This window comes from Pongo pygmaeus, chromosome 17, assembly GCF_028885625.2.
Source record: "Pongo pygmaeus isolate AG05252 chromosome 17, NHGRI_mPonPyg2-v2.0_pri, whole genome shotgun sequence".
Classification (NCBI taxonomy): Eukaryota; Metazoa; Chordata; class Mammalia; order Primates; family Hominidae; genus Pongo; species Pongo pygmaeus.
The window spans coordinates 50,148,685-50,167,402 of record NC_072390.2 but is presented as its reverse complement, the minus strand read 5'-3'; the positions used below and the strand labels follow the sequence as shown (position 1 = coordinate 50,167,402).

General features: G+C 37.4%; 1 protein-coding gene across 3 annotated transcripts in view; it reads right to left on the bottom strand.

Moving 5' to 3' along the window:
* GALNT1 (polypeptide N-acetylgalactosaminyltransferase 1) overlaps positions 1-18,718 on the bottom strand; it is a 130,569-nt gene that overhangs the window by 25,169 nt on the left and 86,682 nt on the right. For all 3 annotated transcript variants that reach the window (XM_063653549.1, XM_054460461.2, XM_054460463.2), the window contains 2 exons: positions 8,690-8,856; positions 2,847-3,054 (listed from right to left, as the gene is read on the bottom strand). In XM_063653549.1, coding sequence (XP_063509619.1) covers positions 2,847-3,054; positions 8,690-8,856 — 375 coding nt within the window. The remainder of the gene's footprint in view (positions 1-2,846; positions 3,055-8,689; positions 8,857-18,718) is intronic.

The window sequence follows — 18,718 nt, the reverse complement described above, 5'->3', positions numbered from 1 at the left end:
GGGCAAGCCCCCTTAGATCTGATTCTTCTTCAGAAACATCCCAACTATTTTTTTTTCTTTTTACAGTTCAGTATCAATGCTAGAATCAGCCTGTACAGTCTCTCAAAGAAAATTCTGTGGAGATTTCAATTGGAAATGCACTGAATTTGTATATGAATTTGGGTAGAATTGATACTTTTATGATATTGACTTTCCTATCCATCTCTCTCTCAAGATTTTTTTGTGAATTTCAGTAAATCTTTTGATAAACATATTCCTATGTGTAGTCTATGACTGCCATTGCTATTACGAATGGTATCTTTTGTTTTTACATTATATTTTTTAAGTATTCCTTGTTGGTGTGAAATAAACTTTTCATTCTTTTGTTTGGAGATGGAGTCTCACTCCTGTTGCCCAGGCTAGAGGGCAATGGTGCACTCTTGGCTCACTGCAGCCTTGACTTCCTGAGTTCAAGTGATCCTCCCGCCTCAGCCTCCCAAGTAGTTGGGACTATAGGCATGCACCACCATGACTGGCTAATTTTTTGTATTTTTAGTAGAGCTGGGGTTTTGCCATGTTGGCCAGGCTGGTCTCGAACTCCTGGGTTCAAGTGATCTGCCCACCTTGGTCTCCCAAAGAGCTGGGATTACAGGCGTAAGCCACTGCTCTAGCCTGAACTTTTCTATAGTAATCTCGTGTTTGGCAACATTGCTAAATTCTTATTGTTTCTATTATTTTATGTATAGATTCGTTTTCTTCACAAACACATACACAATTGACAACAATGCTTTTCCTTTTTCCAATAAATAAATGTTCTTTATTTATTGTAGTACTGCAAAACCTAAGAAAGACTTCTAATAATACTAACTGGTGATTGAGGGCATTAACATCTTCTTCCACATCTTTTTAAAAAATGCTTCCAACATTTCTCCATTAACATGATTTCTGCTTGCAAAGGCTTTTTTTTTTTTTTTTTAAGCTGTCCTTTCTTGGATTAGTAAACTTCCACTGTATAATAGTTTGCTAAGTATTTTCTAATAATAAATTCATGTTAAATTTCAGTGAACCCTTTTTCAGTACCTATGGGAGTGATCAGAGGTGTTTAACAAGTTTGTAATCACAGTTTTAAAAACACATTAATGGGATGTATTAAACGAATTAGTTTTTGTAATATTACGCTAAACCAAGCAGTCATGATATCATGGTATGTTTTTCACATGCGTGCGTGCATGTGTGTGTGTATATTGCTGGTTCAGTTTGCTAGTATTGTGAGATTTTTGTACTAGCATTCATGAACAGATTTGCACTGTAATTTTCCTTGTAGTACTTTTCTGGTTTTCATATCACAGTCATACCAGCCTCATAAAAAGAGTTTGGTTCGTGCCCTCTTTTTCTATATTATTTACAAATTCTTAGGGGAGATTTGTTTCCCCTCTGCCACCGCATACCAAGGTTGAGACAGGCAAGTTTTCTCTGATGTGGTAGGATTTATTTTTCATTCTCGCTTTATACTAAGATACAGATTTCAAGATACCAGCTTTATACAGGTGTTTGCTATTAACCTTCTCACCTGAGGCAGGACCTAGGTTTTTGTCTCCTATCCTTCCATCTTATTTGTCTCTCAAGGCAGAAGCTTAGTGACCCCAAAGTTCAGCAGAAACCCTACCAGCGAAAGCTGGCTTTAGTGTTTGGACTGCACATTTGCTCTCACTTCTTTTCGAGATTTGCAAATTTCTTCCTTTTGTGCCAACTCAATGATGCATTTAAAATTTGTTTTGCCTTTTATCCAGCTTTTTCAGTTGGAAAAGTTATTCAGAATATCGAATCCACCATGCAGCCCAAACTGGAAGTCACTGTGGTTGCTATTTCAGCTGACTCCTTCCATACTTCTGTCATCACCTCACCTTGCTTTCTCTCTATGGGTTGTGTGTTATCTTCAGGCAAGCAAATATTCCCTAAAACATCATCTATTATTTAAAGAAAAGAATTTACACAGATATCCTATTCTTTTGATTCTTCAGGGCAATGTTCTTTTTCTAAAGCTGCTCTACTTTCCCATTGATTGGCCCAATGCTGAGTTTTCCTATTTATTCATCTTTGAAAGGGAAAAATACAGATCCAGCATTTGCTATCAAACAAAATAGATGCTGTGGCTTTAGCTCCCACCGTGTTCCACTTGATAAGTAAAAGTTCACTCCACTAAAATCTAAACTTGAATGTTAACATGGACAGTCTCTACCTCAAATTACAATGACAAGCAGAAATTCAACCAACATAGGTCTAGCAGACTGAAGTCAGGTTCTCTCCTGATGCACAAGAACTAAGCCAGAAATAGGGAGTTCTTTGAAAAATGTGTAACATGAAAAACTATAACCATAGGTGTTCATTACACCACTGTTCTTCCTGTATTAAGATTATGGTGCTTTCCATATAAAATTAAGCATTTCAGGACACAATGCGCTTCTCTCCATTCTCTTCTACTTCTTGCTGCACTACAAGCTGAGAGGATCTGCCTGCTCCAGCATTAGCTTTAGAGAGCAAGGACAAGTGAAGGGTTTTATGCTGTCTCCCCTGAGTTCACCATCTATCTGTTCTGCTCCAGCTTGGTGAACACAGCATATAGTATACATTCCAACGACATGCTTCCTAATCACTCCTCATTAGTACAACAGTTTGCAAACATTCCTGCCAGGCTTCAGAATGTGGTCTTCTGGATATTTTCTTTAGAGTCCTCTTCACAGATACTTTAAAGCAAACTTGGGAGGAAATTACTTTTATATTTATTTAAAAAATATAGAATTTGGCAACTCACCACATAGTTTAGGACAAATGTACTAAAAACAAACTTACAGACACCAGAAAATTACCTGTCATGTTTGATCCTGGCCAAGAGAGGCTCCAGCCATCCCACTGTACACTCACAATGGGCATCCAGGAAGGTGATCACTTGGCCTTTAGACACAGCAGCTCCTTTTAATCTAGCTCTGATCAATCCAGAACGTTGTTCCATTCGAATTACATGAACTGGTACTTTTAGTTTTTTCACATAACTCTCTAAAGGCCTTTTCAAAAAGTCTGGAAAATGAACAAAAGAAAACATGAAAACCAGTGTGGCCTGGCACTATTCAGATTAAAGTAATTTTGATTTGGAAAATTTATTCAACATACCCTTACTGAACACTCTCAGTGAGGCTCCCTGACTCATAAACCCATTTTGCTAAAGGAAGCCTTTATATTCCCCAAGAGAATGGACTAGAGCTGCCTCTATTTTATTATATGCAGAATTAGGAGAGTGCCTTTGGGCTCAGACTTAACCAAGGATAAGAATGCTCCTACGTTTCACTAAGTAACTCTGTTAGACTCAACTCTTTCTCTAATCATGCTTAAGGATCAGCAATACAAAGCAAGCATTAAATGCAGACCTCAACAGAGAGAAGACACAGAATATGTAATAGCTGTAGAGTTCAGAAAATTGTGAAATTTCCTCAGAAGCACAAATAAATTGTCTTGTTGATTACCATGGTCTTTGATTATACGTTTTTTTTTTTGTTTGTTTGTTTGTTTTAATCAGGAGGCAGAAAGTGAGGTCACACTTGGAAAAGAAATGCTGGACTGTTAACTGCAAGGCCAAATAGAGATCCTTAAACTGACAATTAGGTGTAAGAAAAAAAGATTAAAAAGGAAAGGGCAATTGAAGAAGAAAAGAGAAAAAGGGGGCAAAAGGGGAAAGGGAGAGTATGGGTGTATGAAATCAATAGCTATCCTGGAGAGTTCAGATAAGAGGTTATGCTCCTCAGGACACAGGCAAGCATACAGGATAAGACAAACCTTACCTCCAAAGTTCACAACTGACTTTAAAAAGCAGAAAAGGTGCAACTTCCTCAAAGCAAAGAGAAAACATTTTTCAGATCAGGTTGGTTTATAGAATTTATGCTAGAGAAGCTATTAGTGGTAATATGGCCAAATGCCTTTCCAACTAGTCACTATACAATAAGTATGAGGATAAGCTCTCTAGGGAAGAAAATATTTCAGATGGAACTACTGGGACCCCTAGAGAGATCATCCTCATATCTATTAATTAAATACTAAAAGTAGAGATCCAAAAGGCTTCCTACATAGTGAGGTGGAAAAGACAAATGGGAGTAAAATGATTCTTGCCTATTTGACTCAACAAGACAAAATGACTCAATAATGAAATAATCAGGGATATAAAAGCTGTAAAAGAGAAAGGCCTATGTGTCCCACTACACCAAAACACTGATCTTTCCCATTTCTGCAAATATATTTTCTAATATTTGAGCTAAAAAGTTATCAGAAAGATATCACTGTGATTTTATGAACCAAGTCTTAGGGTCAAAAGAATCTAAATTGATTCTCAGTAAAAAGGTAAGGGTAGTGCCAATCCCAGAGAAGAGCAACATTTTGTAGTAACTGTTAACATTTTGTGTCTGTTTAGCACAATGCTAACATATGTAATGCTAGTCTCATTATATATTTTATCTCATTTACTGCTCACAACGACCCTATGAAGTTAAGTGTTACTATGCATAATTTAGAAATGAAAATCTAAGGCTCAGCATATTACATGAATTTGATTAAGGTGATACAGCTTAAGGGATGGATCCAAGATTCAAACCCAGGTCTGCCTGACTTTAAAGCCCATCTTTTTATCTACAACAAGAGAATCCTAGAAGGGAATCTATGGAGAGAACAATTCAGGTCTGTGGAAGCACCTGATCAAGCACAAATTTAAAATACTTTGTATCCAGAATTTGATAGAATTTCATGCAGCAGGGTATAAGATATATTCTAGTACTTTAGATCAATCAAGACTGGATGTGTCATAAACAATGTGTCTCCCAACAAGTTTTTCCAAAAATATTAGTTTAAAATGTTTCTTCAGAACTAAAGCTATCTAATCCCCAAGTCCCATATGTCTTTGAAAGCTATACTGTCTTGTTTATGAACAAAATTTTTTTAAAAATGCATGATTCTGTGGTCTGGTAACTCACAAAATTTGCTCTTCCACAAATTTTCTTGGCATCTTTGTTTGACATCTTTGTTGCTTTCACACAATACCATTAGGATATAGGTGTCTTCTTTTCAGTCGATATAGAATTATGGACTCAGGGATGGGTGAGGGATTAGGAACTATCTAAGTCTCATTTTACAAAAATGAAGCCATAAGTTAAGAGATTATAGTTAGAAGCTACTATTACATCTAAAAACAAGGGAGAATCTTCTTCTTAGGACACCTTTATAACTATTGGCCTATAAATGGATCCCTATGCATTTCTCAGAGTGTGAAGTTGTCAGAGAGTGTGAACATCAGGGAAAAATTTCACTATTCACAGCAATGTCTGAGAAATATTAGCCAAAACTCTAAAGAGTAGTAAGGAAGAATAAGGAATTCAGAATCTAATAAATCTAACTCCTAACCTCTACTAAATATAAACCTCTGCTTTTTGTATAAAATGAAAAAATAATAGTCTTCTCAGATTAGAAACATTACATAAATTCTAAGTCTTAAGATAACTTTCTGAGATGAAAATTACATAACTTCTGACATAAACTAGGGATTCGTCCAAATTCTGACTTTATTACAGATCCTGTAACAGTAAAGTTGCACCAGATGCAATCAGAAGTGAGGTACACAGCAATTAAGAGGTCAGGCTCTGGATTTATACAGGGTTTGGATACTCCTCTACCATGCTAAGCCTCATTTTCCTCATCAATAAAACAAGAATAATTATAGCACCTACTTCATACTTCTTTAATAAATAGAATTACTCAGCAGGTTAACTTGAAATCAAGTATTTAGAGTCCATGGGCACACTATCTATGCTACACAACCCAATTAGGAAGTCTGCACAGAGAAGAAGTAAATGTGAAGATTAAATATACCAGTGTACATTATTCTTTCACCCATTCATTATATAATTCTAGACTGTTGTTATATAACAGGCACTGTGGGAACTGAGGAGATAATGGTAAGCAAATAGACCTGACAAAGTATACAGTCTGCTGGGGGAAGGTACCTATTAAACAGACAAAAAAATAATTCAAACCCTGGTTAGAGCTGCAGAGGAGTAGAGTGTTATGAGATGTTTTCAGAGGGACGTGACAGGTATGGAGAGGTCAAGAAAGGCCTCTCTAAATACATCACATCTGAGCTGAACTCTGATGGATGATTCAACGTTAACAATGGTGGGGAGATGGTGGAGATAAATGTTCCCTAGAGAACAATGTTCCAGGGAGAGGGAACCAAATCAGCACAATTGAAGGCCCTGAGATAGGAAGCAGGATGATATTCTTTAACAAACTGAAAGAAGAAAATTGGACAGAGGGAAGAAGTATGGGAATGGTTCAAGATGTGACTGGAGATGCCAGGTGGGGCCAGGTCATACAGGCCTTAGTGGAGGGGTTTTAAGCATGGAAGCGAAATGATCAAATTTGCATGCTTTAAAAAAGCTCACTCTGGAGGCACCATGGTGAACAGATGGGAGGGAGTAAGAGTATGTGGAGACATTAGTTTGACTAGTTAGTCTATTTCCATATCCAGGTGAGAAATGATGGTGCCTTGGATGTGTCTCATGAATAGGAAAAAAAGCAGATATAAAGAGTTACATAAAAGCGAAGAGCTTGCTCTGGTTTCTCGGTCTAACAATTACGACTTAAACAATGGAGCCAAAGAAAAATACATTAGATGATTCTCAACCTGGAAAGCAAGACTGCAAATTATAACCACAAAAACAAAGATCTAGTGTCTCCCAGATATCGGAAATGGTAACCCAGATATTTGAGGCTTCCAAGGCGGGAAGATAAAGGAGAATCAGACCCCTGAGCAGGGACTCTAGAGCGGCACTCCAGGACCCTGCCTAGAGACAAGCCTCAGGTGGAGCAGTGAGGTAGACACCTGCTCACACCAGTTTCCTCTCACGGATGTACACAGATTGGGGTGTTAGGTGAGGGCTGCATGAGGGAAAGGAAAGAGAGAACTGCTATAGGTGAGTTTCTCTGTCACCTGTTGTGGGACCCTGCACCTTTTAAATTAGGCCATATTCCTACAAAAACTTATTATTCCACACAGCCTTCTTGGGCATTCACAGAACAAGAGAGAAAAACAAAGGAGGAAATGAAAAAATAATTCATTTTATCTCAGGTTAAGTATCTCTTCTGGAAGAATATATTTAATCTAGCAAATATTGACAAATAAGTAAACCAAGCACAAGTCATTTGCAGGATAAATGTTTGTATATATTTCTCCTTATATTAACTTAGGTTAATTTTCTTACAGAGGGATTAACTCCTAGCAAATAGATTATCCACATGAGGTTTATACTTCTGTTGTCAACAATTATTTCTTCACGTGTGGTATTCTTAACTGCTCTCATTCCTTTTGACATGTAATTATATAATGTATTATACTATTTAAATGTCTTGTGTGATTATAAACTATCTCTTTAATTTGATTAAAAAGGTAAGATATAAGTTACTTAAAAGGTAGGATTTATCTTATTCTTCATTTGCACCTGTATAATCTGGCAAAGTAATAAGATTTAAATTGTTTTTATTGCATTAATTACTCCAAATAATTGATATTTGATGTGAATAAACTTAATTTCCATTAAATGCATGTATTCAGTGTGGACACAGGAAGGAGAAAGTATGATACGTAACTAAATCATAACAGATGCAATGGGAGAATAGGCAAGAAAGCTGAAGATACTAGCAAAAGAGTTTAAAATGGTAGATCATTTAAGGCTGATGAAGGAAGAAAAGAAGTAGGAAATTATTTTCTGTAGCTCTAAATTTTTCTCATGCGAACACAGGAACACTGGTGGAACACATGACACCAATGATTCCTAAACAGATGAGCTATGAGTAAGAAAATTAGGAAATACTGGGTATCTAAGTTAAGCAAGTTTCTTTACTGATGGACTAAGCAGAGCCTTTTCTATATGGTACTCTGTAGTGTGAAATCTCTAGTAAGGATTCAGAATAAATAATATTGACCAAGCCACCTTTAATTAATATGTCCTTTCCCAAAGAGTATTTCATGAAATAGTTTGGGAGATTTTAGCCTTGTGAAAAATTCTGAGACTCCTAGAAGGACATGTGGGCAAGAGTCTGTAGAGATTTATTATGAGAGTCATATTACATCCTACCTTTTCATCCTTCCTAATCCTTTTATGCATCTAGCTATAGATCATTCCTGAAACTTAGAAATGGAGAAAACAGGGAAACCTAAGAAAAATCTGGAGAACAAAGGTTCACTCAGCTAAAGCTCCATTTTGCTGTCAGAGATATTTCCTACTAAACATGGAACTACATTTCTCCATTCATGGATGTAAGCAGAATCCAGTCTCTCTCTACTGACTCAGTCCTGCAGCTTCCCACAGAGAAAATCCTAACAAAATGATGAGAGTTTTTTCACTGTCCTGCATAATAGTTTATGTTATAGAGCATTACTTCTTTTTGAAACAAGATTAAGATGCAACACACAAATTAAATTAATTACTAATTAAAGTAATATTTTAAGTCTCACAAGGGTGTACTTTTTTACATATGTGAATGAATCCAAATGCCATATTTTTGGGATAAATTAGAATTTTGTATAAAATTATTAGGTTAAAAATTATAGCAACTAGTTTTAACCGTTAGTGACAAAAGGTGTAGCAAATTATTGGCATTAAAATTTAAAATTTACCTCTTTCACTGGCATCATCTACTAGAACAATTTCTTCTATCATGTGTCTTGGTGAGCGATTAATGACACTATGGACAGTTCGCAGCAGTGTGCTCCAAGCCTCATTGTGGAAAACAATCACCACACTTGTTGTAGGAAGATTATCTGGATACACCTTTGTTTTACACCTAGAGACAAAGCAAATGCCTTTATAAAAAGTGACTGTTAAGATTGCATAATAAAGGAATCTGGACTAGAAGGGTGACAGAACAATAAAAGCAGTTTGCTCTAGTGGTGGGATCCTTGGTACCTTTTCATTTAAGTCTTGGTTAATGTTACGTGTTTAATAAATAGCACCTATTTAAAGTGATATATTTAGATTAAAATTATTTCAAAGATGTCATTTATATTCTTAAAATTAGGTACTTCCTCCTGATGAATGTTTTCAGGTGATTCATTTTAATGGAGAATGAAAGCTATATTATCTACCCAAAACTGAATGTATTTCAAAGACCCTATTAGACAAAAAATCAGAACCACTGGAGTTTACGTAGTTTAATAATCTAAACAAAAATATACCTTCCACAAAAGAAGAGAAATATTTAGTGAGTACCTATCATGTACCAGGCTCTTAATCTTCCTAGTCATTCTATAAGATGGATGCTTGGAGCCACATTTCACAGATGAGAAACAGGGCAGGGATAGCGAGGAGGTAGCAGAACCTGACTGAAGACTCCACAGCCCATGCCCTGCTGTTCTAACTATTGATGCTGCCACTGCCATAATTAAATATCAACATGTATCTCGTTCACTAAAGACTATTTATGCCTGAGCATGCAATAATCAGAAATACCAAACACACTCAAAAGATATGCACACAAAATCCACATAATAATTGTATGTTTCTAGCACTTTGTTAGGCAACATAGTCTCTTCTTTCAACCTTGTTAGCTAGATGAAATTACTAGATAACAGCCTATCAGAGAACAGTAACAGCAGTAGGTAACCTGAGATCAAGAGATGTGCTTTAGAACATAAGCCCCCCCTAAACAGTGCATATATAATTATCTCCCAGGTATCCCCAATTCTAACAGTTGCTCCACCCTCCTCTCTCTTCCTTTATTCCCTGCTCTCTCTCAAGCTCCTCAAACTTTCCACTCCCCAGTCTCAAGTGTAATCACCTGTCAGTGGGAGTGGAAAAAGGGAAGGATGGGGAGGAAATGAAGAAAACACAAACAAGACTCCTCTTCTGAAGCTGCTGAAATAACTCTTCTTATCGAACACTCTACCCTAGGGCTGCCAGTTGGCAGTTGGAAGAAAAGGAAAAGCGAAGGGTAAAAAGATGACAAAGTAAAAGGGCTGAAAGAAGTCACTGTAGGGGCCCCATCAGCCCTTGTCCTTTCTTTCTGCCAGGAGACAAGGAGAAACAAGTAGCTGTCCCTGTCCTTCGATATATTCCACTGCAGCCCCTCTCTCCCTCTTCACCATGCCCAAGACCCCTTTCACAGGATGGTCTCCATCTCCTAACAGTAACCTCCCCTCTACCCACTGATCCAGAAAACCCACAGCCTCATTTCCATTTCACTGCCTGCTCCCTATGTTCACTCTAATAACCACAAGAAGGCCCACACAGCCTGCCACCCTGTCTGCAGCTCTCTCCTTCTAAGTCTAGGCTAAAGAGGTGGGACCCAAAAGACTAGGCTAGAGGGGGAAAAGATGTGTACTCAGCAGTCCTAATAATACTTTTGAAAATAGTTTCCCATCAAAACTCTGTTATAAATGGTGGCTAGAATATTTATGTATATAATTAGTACTAGTTTCAGGTACACCATAGCTGAGCAAGCTGTATCTTGAATGCCTGATGCACAGACTCCTGGAATAAGACTCTGAAGTCAGGAATGGCCTATGTATGGGTAAAAGGGGGTCAGAAAAAGAGTTTCTTATATTATTTAGCTGAATCTTATTATGCCACACATACAATCTCTTTTCCCAAGTGAATCCTACTTATTATTATTGTAGAATTGGGAAGCAGGAAACAGCCAAGGTGGCTATATAGTTGCTACCTTACCAAAATAAAATAAAATAAAATAATAAAATCAAGTGATGCATGAAAGATGTACAGTGTACAAATGGTACTGTTAGCCATGTCTATGGCTAGGAAACAGAAAGGAAGACAGAAAAATGTGGAGACAGCAGGTTCTGCAGAAGAGAAGTGATAACCCAAATTTACTACTTGTATAATATGTTAAAGAATAAAATTCTAAAACTGTATGGAGAGGAAGTAAGATTATAAGATTATAGGAACAATAGAAAGAAACTGGATGGAAGAATCAGAGAGAGAAGCAATATTAGGATCCAGAAGAACAGATGATAAAAAAGGAAATAATTTTTTAAATCAAATGCTCAATCAGAGACCATAACAAATTCATAAGTTAATATTCTCTCAAAGCAAATGAGGAAACATAGAGAAAATATTAAACAACCATAATTAACCTCAGAACAGGTACAAACACACACAAACACACACCCTAACCTGGAAGAGCCACAAGGCACTTGAGAAGAACCAAAGAGCTCTTTAGCATTCTAGCTAAGCTTTTCCAATCAAGAAACCACCTGTCCTTTCGTGTTTTGGGGTTTGAAGTGGGTAGGGGGACAGATTCATAGAACACAGAGCTGAGGATGAGCAGAAAGGCCACAGGCCATGTTCAGGAAGCAGCTCTCTTCCACACTTGCCCAAGTGAGACTTTTATCCTCAGTTATGAAAACGAGCCAGTGTAAGTTTATGCTAATTTCTTTTTTTTTTTTGAGACGGAGTCTCGCTCTGTCACCCAGGCTGGAGTGCAGTGGCACGATCTCGGCTCACTGCAAGCTCCACCTCCTGGGTTCACGCCATTCTCCTGCCTCAGCCTCCCCAGTAGCTGGTCCTACAGGTGCCCGCCACCATGCCCGACTAATTTTTTGTATTTTTACTAGAGACGGGGTTTCACCGTGTTAGCTAGGACGGTCTCAATCTCCTGACCTCGTGATCTGCCCGCCTTGGCCTCTCAAAGTGCTGGGATTACAGGCGTGAGCCACTGCACCCCACCAGTTTATGCTGATTTCTAAAAGTTACATACAGGTTTAACAGCAAGGTATAGGTTAGGAAGAAAGGGAAGAGTCTTAACTTTCTACTGAAATATATACATACAAACAGTTGACAAATCATAAGTGTAACAAATCATAAGCTGAACGAATTTCCACAGTGAAAGCATCAAGTAGTCAGCACCCAGATGAAGAAACAGACCATTACCAATACCCCAGAGGCTTCCTTTGTGTCCCTGTCCAAGGTAACCACTTTACAGGACTTGTAGTACTACTGATGAGTTTTGCCTGATTTTTTGAACATTACTTAAAGGGAACAATATAAAGCAACAGTTCTCAAACTTTTTGACTTATAATCCCTTTACACACTTAGAAACCGAGGACCCCAAAGGGCTTTTTGTTTGTGTGGATTATGGCTATTAATGTTTACCATCATAAATTAAAACAATTTTTAAAACGCAAGCGTCCACAAACACATAATACATTAGCTCTTGGAGATGACTCATCATTGCCATGTAGTGTACCCATACCTTTTATTACCTGCACTGTGATAATGAAACTGGCCCCTATAAGCATTTCTCCTTTGCAGTATGCATGATGCATGCATAAGCTCTGTAGGTAGAAGGTGCTGCAGGGACAATGCAGGAGGAAGAAACTTCCCTCCCCGGTTCCAGTGTGCTTCCATTTGTTTTCCTCTCCCTCATACTGTGCGGTTGCCAGTGGAATGTGGTGGATACCCAGGACATTCACCCCGCTGAGCTTCAGTAGCACCCCCACAACAACAGACCACATATACGATGGTAGTCCCATATCATTATAATGGAACTGAAAAATACCTATGGCCTGTGTCACTGTAGCCACCATCAACATACTAGCATAATTACTTAATCTGCAAAATACATTTAGAAGAGCCTAAGTGTACAGTGTTGATAAAGTCTACAGCAGTGTATACAGTAATGTCTTAGGCCTTCACATTCACTCAGCACTCACTTACTCACCCAGAGCAACTTCCACTTCTGCAAGCTCCATTCATGGTAAGTGCCCTATACAGGTGTACCATTTTTCATCTTTTATACCATATTTATACTGTATCTTTTATATGTTTAGATACACAAACACTATTGTACTACAATTGCCTACAGTATTCAGTACAGAAATATACTACGCAGGTTAACAGACTGGGAGTAATAGGCTATACCTTATAGCCTAGGTGTGTAGTAGGCTGTACCATCTAGGTTTGTGTAAGTACACTCTATAATGTTTACACAATGACAAAATTGTCTAATGACCTATTTCTCAGAACATACCCCAGTCATCAAATAACACATGACTGTACCTAACAATTCAGAAATACAGAACTACAGAAGTTGCTTGGTATTTACTATTACTAACATTTTTCAATTGTTATAGTCCTACTCTGGCTGGATGCAGTGGCTCACATCTGCAATCCAGCACTTTGCAAGGCTGTGGCAAGAGGATCACTTGAGCCCAGGGGTTTGAGATCAGCCTGGGCAACAAAGTGAGACCCCATCTCTAAAAAAGTCCTACTCTATTTATCCTATCTCAGGGCACTGGCCTGCAAAGGTCCTTCTGACTTTTTATTAAATGCCTGAAACTGCGTTAAGAGGTTTAAATATATTATCCCATGTATGCTTATAACAACCCTAAGACAGAGGAATTACTCTCCAAATTTTACAGATGAGGAAACTGAGGCTTAGAGTAATAAAGTAGATTGCTCATGATAGCAGCTAGTAAGTAACAGAACTACAAGTTAAATCCACAAATTATGATAAAACTTATACTGCTCATCAATCATCCATATATATATGTCAAGAACTACAGTATGAAAGAAGAGCCAAGAAAAGAAGAATTTTCAAGAAATTTCCACATCAAGGTGACTATGCATGTATAATCCAATGCTCTCCTCCACGTCCCTTCAAGCTATGATTTTCAATGTATTCTTTTTCTCCCATTAAATTTCATCTGTCACTAGCATTTATCAATGACAACTCAATATTTCATAAGATGTCTGGCTACCTGCCAGGCAGTGTTAGGCAGTGTTTGGCAATGTTACAAAATTTCTCCTCTGTACACTCTCATTCAGAGAAGATCAACTAAGATCTAACAATAAAACTAAGGGCAAAGCATAGTGATTCAGAGCACATATTTTGTCCCTGAGACCTAGGTTCAAATTTCACTTGCGTCACTTACTAACTATACTTTGGACAAATCATTTAATTTCTCTAAGTCCAAGTTTCCCCATTTGTAAACTGAGCACATTACTACTACTTTGCCCAACTGTTTGAATATGACAATGTGTATAACACTGGTATATAATAAAGCATTCAATAAATGCTATTAAAATTACTTTTTAAATATCTTAAGACTAACTATATAGGATGGATTTGGCTTACTAGATGATTTGGAATCTGTCTTACCCTTCCTTCCCTAAGATCACACATTAGAAAAGTTATTCAGTGACCGTTACTTCTATTTAACTCTTCTGAACAGTGTAATAATGTCATTCTTCCCTCCAGTTTCCTTCAGGAAACATGCCCTTAGAGACTGTACAAGGCAGTAGAAGTTATTGGCAGACAGGATGATCTGGGCACAGCCAGCTACATACCAGTTAAGCCCATGTCTTAGAACATAAGCAAGGTTTCTCTGGGTTCCAAAAGGTGGTGAAAAAGCTGCACTCCAAGGGCCATCCCACACCATTCTTCCTTCCACCTCGGGGAGCAGGAACGGAAAGCAGCTAACTACCTCTGTCCAGCACAGCCGAGGCTGAAGAAAATACTATCTAATATTTACCACTTGGCATTTCATTGTGAATCTGCTTTGGAAGTCCAGAAATGAGTAGAAAAATAAAGAAAAAAAAGTGGAGATGGAAAAGTCCCTTTGGAGTCAGCTTTTCCTGAGAATCAAAAAGGGACCTGGAGCTCACTCCTTGAACAGAGGCCTTCTCTGTATCCTAGATTCCAGGAAGTGTGCAAAGCACTTTACAAATCCTCACAACCACCCTTGTAATTCTCTTTATCTTAGAGATAAGGACCTGAGGGATAGAAAAGTCAGGCAACTCGTCCTAAACCACATAGCCAGTAAATGGCAGAGCCAGACTTGGACTTTGCCACTATCAAGATATTAACGAGCAATTTACCTAGAGACAATTTGAAAAGGAACAAACAAAGAAAAAATAAGAGTACAGATTGAGAAGCTCTAGTATATGCATATAAGTAGCTCCAAAAGAACAGACTGGAGGAAATAGTGAAGCAGCAGTATTTGAGATTACAGCTAGGAATGTCCCACAACTGAAGAATAATATCAGTGCTCACATCAAAAGTACACTACGTGCACTGAACATGTAGATACATAAAGATAAATCTACACCTTGACAATTACAATATACCTAGGTCTTACTAATAAAGGAAAAGTGTACGGCTTCCAAACCAAGAGACAGAAAAACATGAATACTAAAACTTTACCAGTTGAAACTGTATCAATTAGAAAAGCAGGAAAGGAGGAAAAAAATGAAAAAGATACTAAACAGAAAGTAAGATTTATTAAGTCAAACTTTATGAAATTGTCATTTTCATACATCAAAAGTGGTTGAATATCAATTTCACATGGTTCAACCTAAAAGAAGTTCAAATACATCAAGTCATACTACATGTAGATCAAGTCATAATATGCACAAAAGTCATCTATTAAAAACCAAAGATTAAATTTAAAATACAAAGTACCAGCCTGGGCAACGTGTCATGAGACCCCCATCTCTACAAAACGTTTAAAAAATTAGCCAAGTGTAGTGGTGTGTACTTGTAGTCCTTGTTACTTAGGAGTCTGAGGTCGGACGATTGTTTGAGCCCAGGAGGTTGAGGATGCAGTCAGCTGTGATTGTGCCACTGCACTCCAGTCTGGGCAACAGAGCAAGACCCTGTCTCTCAAAAATATATATGTGTGTATATACACAGTGAGAGTCCATTCAATGGTAGGCTGCCTACGAACATGAGCACGAGAGAAGCAAAAAATTAAATAAATAAATGGTAGGCTGTCATTTTAAAGAAAAAAAAAGTCCAGCCATCTAGTAGAAATACACCTAAAACAAAGTCCTTTCCTACCCCAAGATCATAAAGATATTTTCTCCTATGTGATCTTTTAGGGCTTTGCTGGTTTGCCTTCACGTTTATTTCAGGTAATACATATAAAATTGATTTTTCCATATGATGTGAGGTAAAGATGCAGTTTCAGTTTTGTCTTGAATCATATCAAGTTGACCCAGCATCATTGATTTGTTCATTTTTTAGAAGATCATCCTTCTCCTACTGCCACATAGTGCCACCTTTGTCCTAAACCAAGTGTTCAAGTATGTACGGGACTGGTCATGAACTCGCTATTGTGTTCCACTGATCTGCTTGTCTATCCTTGCAACAATACCACATTATCTTAATTATTACAATTTTCTAAGAAATCTTAATAATTCTATAAGAATGTCTAGCTCTTCCAGGTCTTTGCATTTCCAGTCACATTTGAGAATCAACTTGTCAAATTACACATGTATACGTGGTTATGATTGGGACTGCATTAAACCTACTAATGAATGTAGAAAGAACCAACATCTTTATAATATTAAGGAGTCTGACCCCATGAATGTGGGATAGTTCTCCATTTATTTAGGTATTTAATTTTTCTTTGCTTTAGAATTTACTCTGAAGAGCCTTTCTTGGATATTTTATATTTTCAGATTGCATTATAAATAATATTTAAAATTGTTTTATTTTCTAGCTTTTGTAAGAAAACATATAGAAATGTAATGTATTTTTCTTTTTAATATAGACCTTAAAACCTTCAACCTTGCTGAATATTTTTTTTTTTTTTTGAGACAGAGTCTCACACTGTCACCGAGGCTGGAGCGCAGTGTGGTGTAATCATGGCTCACTGCAATCTCGAACTCCTGAGCTCAAGTTATCCTTCTGCCTCAGCCCCCTGAGCAGCTGGGACTACAGGCATGCACCACTGTGTCCAGCTGATTATTTAATTTTTTTGTAGAGATGGGGTCTCATCATGTTGCTCAGGCTGGTCTTGAATTCCTGGACTCAAGCAATCTTCCTGCTTCAGGTGCCCAAGGTGCTAGGGTTACAGGTGTGAGTCACCGTGACCAGTCTCTAAACACATTTTTATTCTAATCCTCTAATTCTTTTGGATTTTTGTTATACACAATCATGTCAACTGCACATAATAAAATTTTAATGAACTTCTTAAATTAATAAATTTTAATAAATTTTAATTCCTCTCTTCCAGTCCTTATAACAGTTAGTTCTTTTGCTTGCCTCCTTACACTGGCTAAGACCTCCAGTACGACACTGAACAGAAAAGTGGTGTTAACAGGCATCTGTGTCATGTTCCGAATCTCAAAGGGAAAGCTTACAACATTATTATTAAATATAGATATTTGCTGGGAGGGTTTTGTTTTTCTAGAAATCTTTTGTCAGATTAAAGAAGTTCCCTTCTATTCCTAGTTTGCTAAGGGGTTTTATCATGACAGTGACAAATTTTATCAAATGTTTTTCCTGTATCTAATGAAATGATCACATAACTTATCACCTGTTTTCCTATAAATGTGGTGAATCTGAACGATCTTCAAATCCTAAACCAACTTCACATGCCTGGAATAAACCAATTTATTTTTAATGAATTATTTATTCTATATATTGCTGGATTTCACTTATAAATCTGCATCTATATCGAGATTACTGGTCTGTAGTATTTCTTTGTTGTAATAACCTTGTCAGATTTTCATATCAAGATCATGCTGATTTCATGAAATAAGTTTGATATGTTGCTTCATTTTCATTGGCAAAGCCATCTATGCCTGGAAGTCTGTGTTTATGTCTAACTGTGTGAATGTCTGTGTGTGAAGTTTTTTTTTTTCTTCGAGATGGAATCTCTCTGTTGCTCAGGCTGGAGTGCAGTGGTGTGATCTGGGCTCACTACAAGCTCCGCCTCCCCAGCTCACGCCATTCTTCTGCCTCAGCCTCCTGAGTAGCTGGGACTACAGGCGCGTGCCACCACGCCTGGCTAATTTTTTGTAGTTTTAGTAGAGACGGGGTTTCACCATGTTAGCTAGGACGGTCTTGATCTCCTGACCTCATAATCTGCCCGCCTCGGCCTCCCAAAGTGCTGGGATTACAGGTCTGAGTCATTGCGCCCAGCTGTGTGTAATGATTTTAAATAATTAATTCTACTTAATAGCTATAGAACTTATATTTTCTTTTCTCTGATGTCAATTTTACTAAGTTATATTTTTCTAGGAACTACCAATTTCATCTAAATTTTAAAAAATTGGGATATTTATAATATTCACTTATAATCTTATCTTTATGTCATTGTGGTAAGAACACTTACCATGAGATCTACCCTTTTAATAGGTTTTTAAGGGTACAATGCAGTATTGTTATCTACAGGCACAATACTGTATAGCAGGTTATCTAGTCCTTATTCATCTTGCATAACTGAAACTTTATGCCCACTAATCAGCATCTCCTCATTTCTCCCCTGCCACCGGACCCTGGCAACTACTATTCTACACCCTGCCTCTATGAGTTTGACTATTTTTAAAAACCTCATATAATCTATGTATAATCTTTCAAATGTCTGCAAGATGTGTAGGGATGCTGTCTTTTTCACACCATTATCCGCTATTTAGGAGAGCGTTTTTTGATTTTGTTGATTTTTTTCCAAAGAACTTTCAGCTTTGTTGAGCCTCTATACTCGATGTTTGTATTCTACTTTATAATTTCTCATCTTTGTGATATATTATCTTTTAAGGTCTGGATCTGTAATGACGCCACCTTTCACTCCTTTTATGGATTTGTGACTCTTATGTTCTTGATTAGTCAATTTTATCATTTTTTTCCCATGAACTTTTGACTTTGCTGTTCCTCTACTGTACGTTTTTATTTCCTAAGTTTC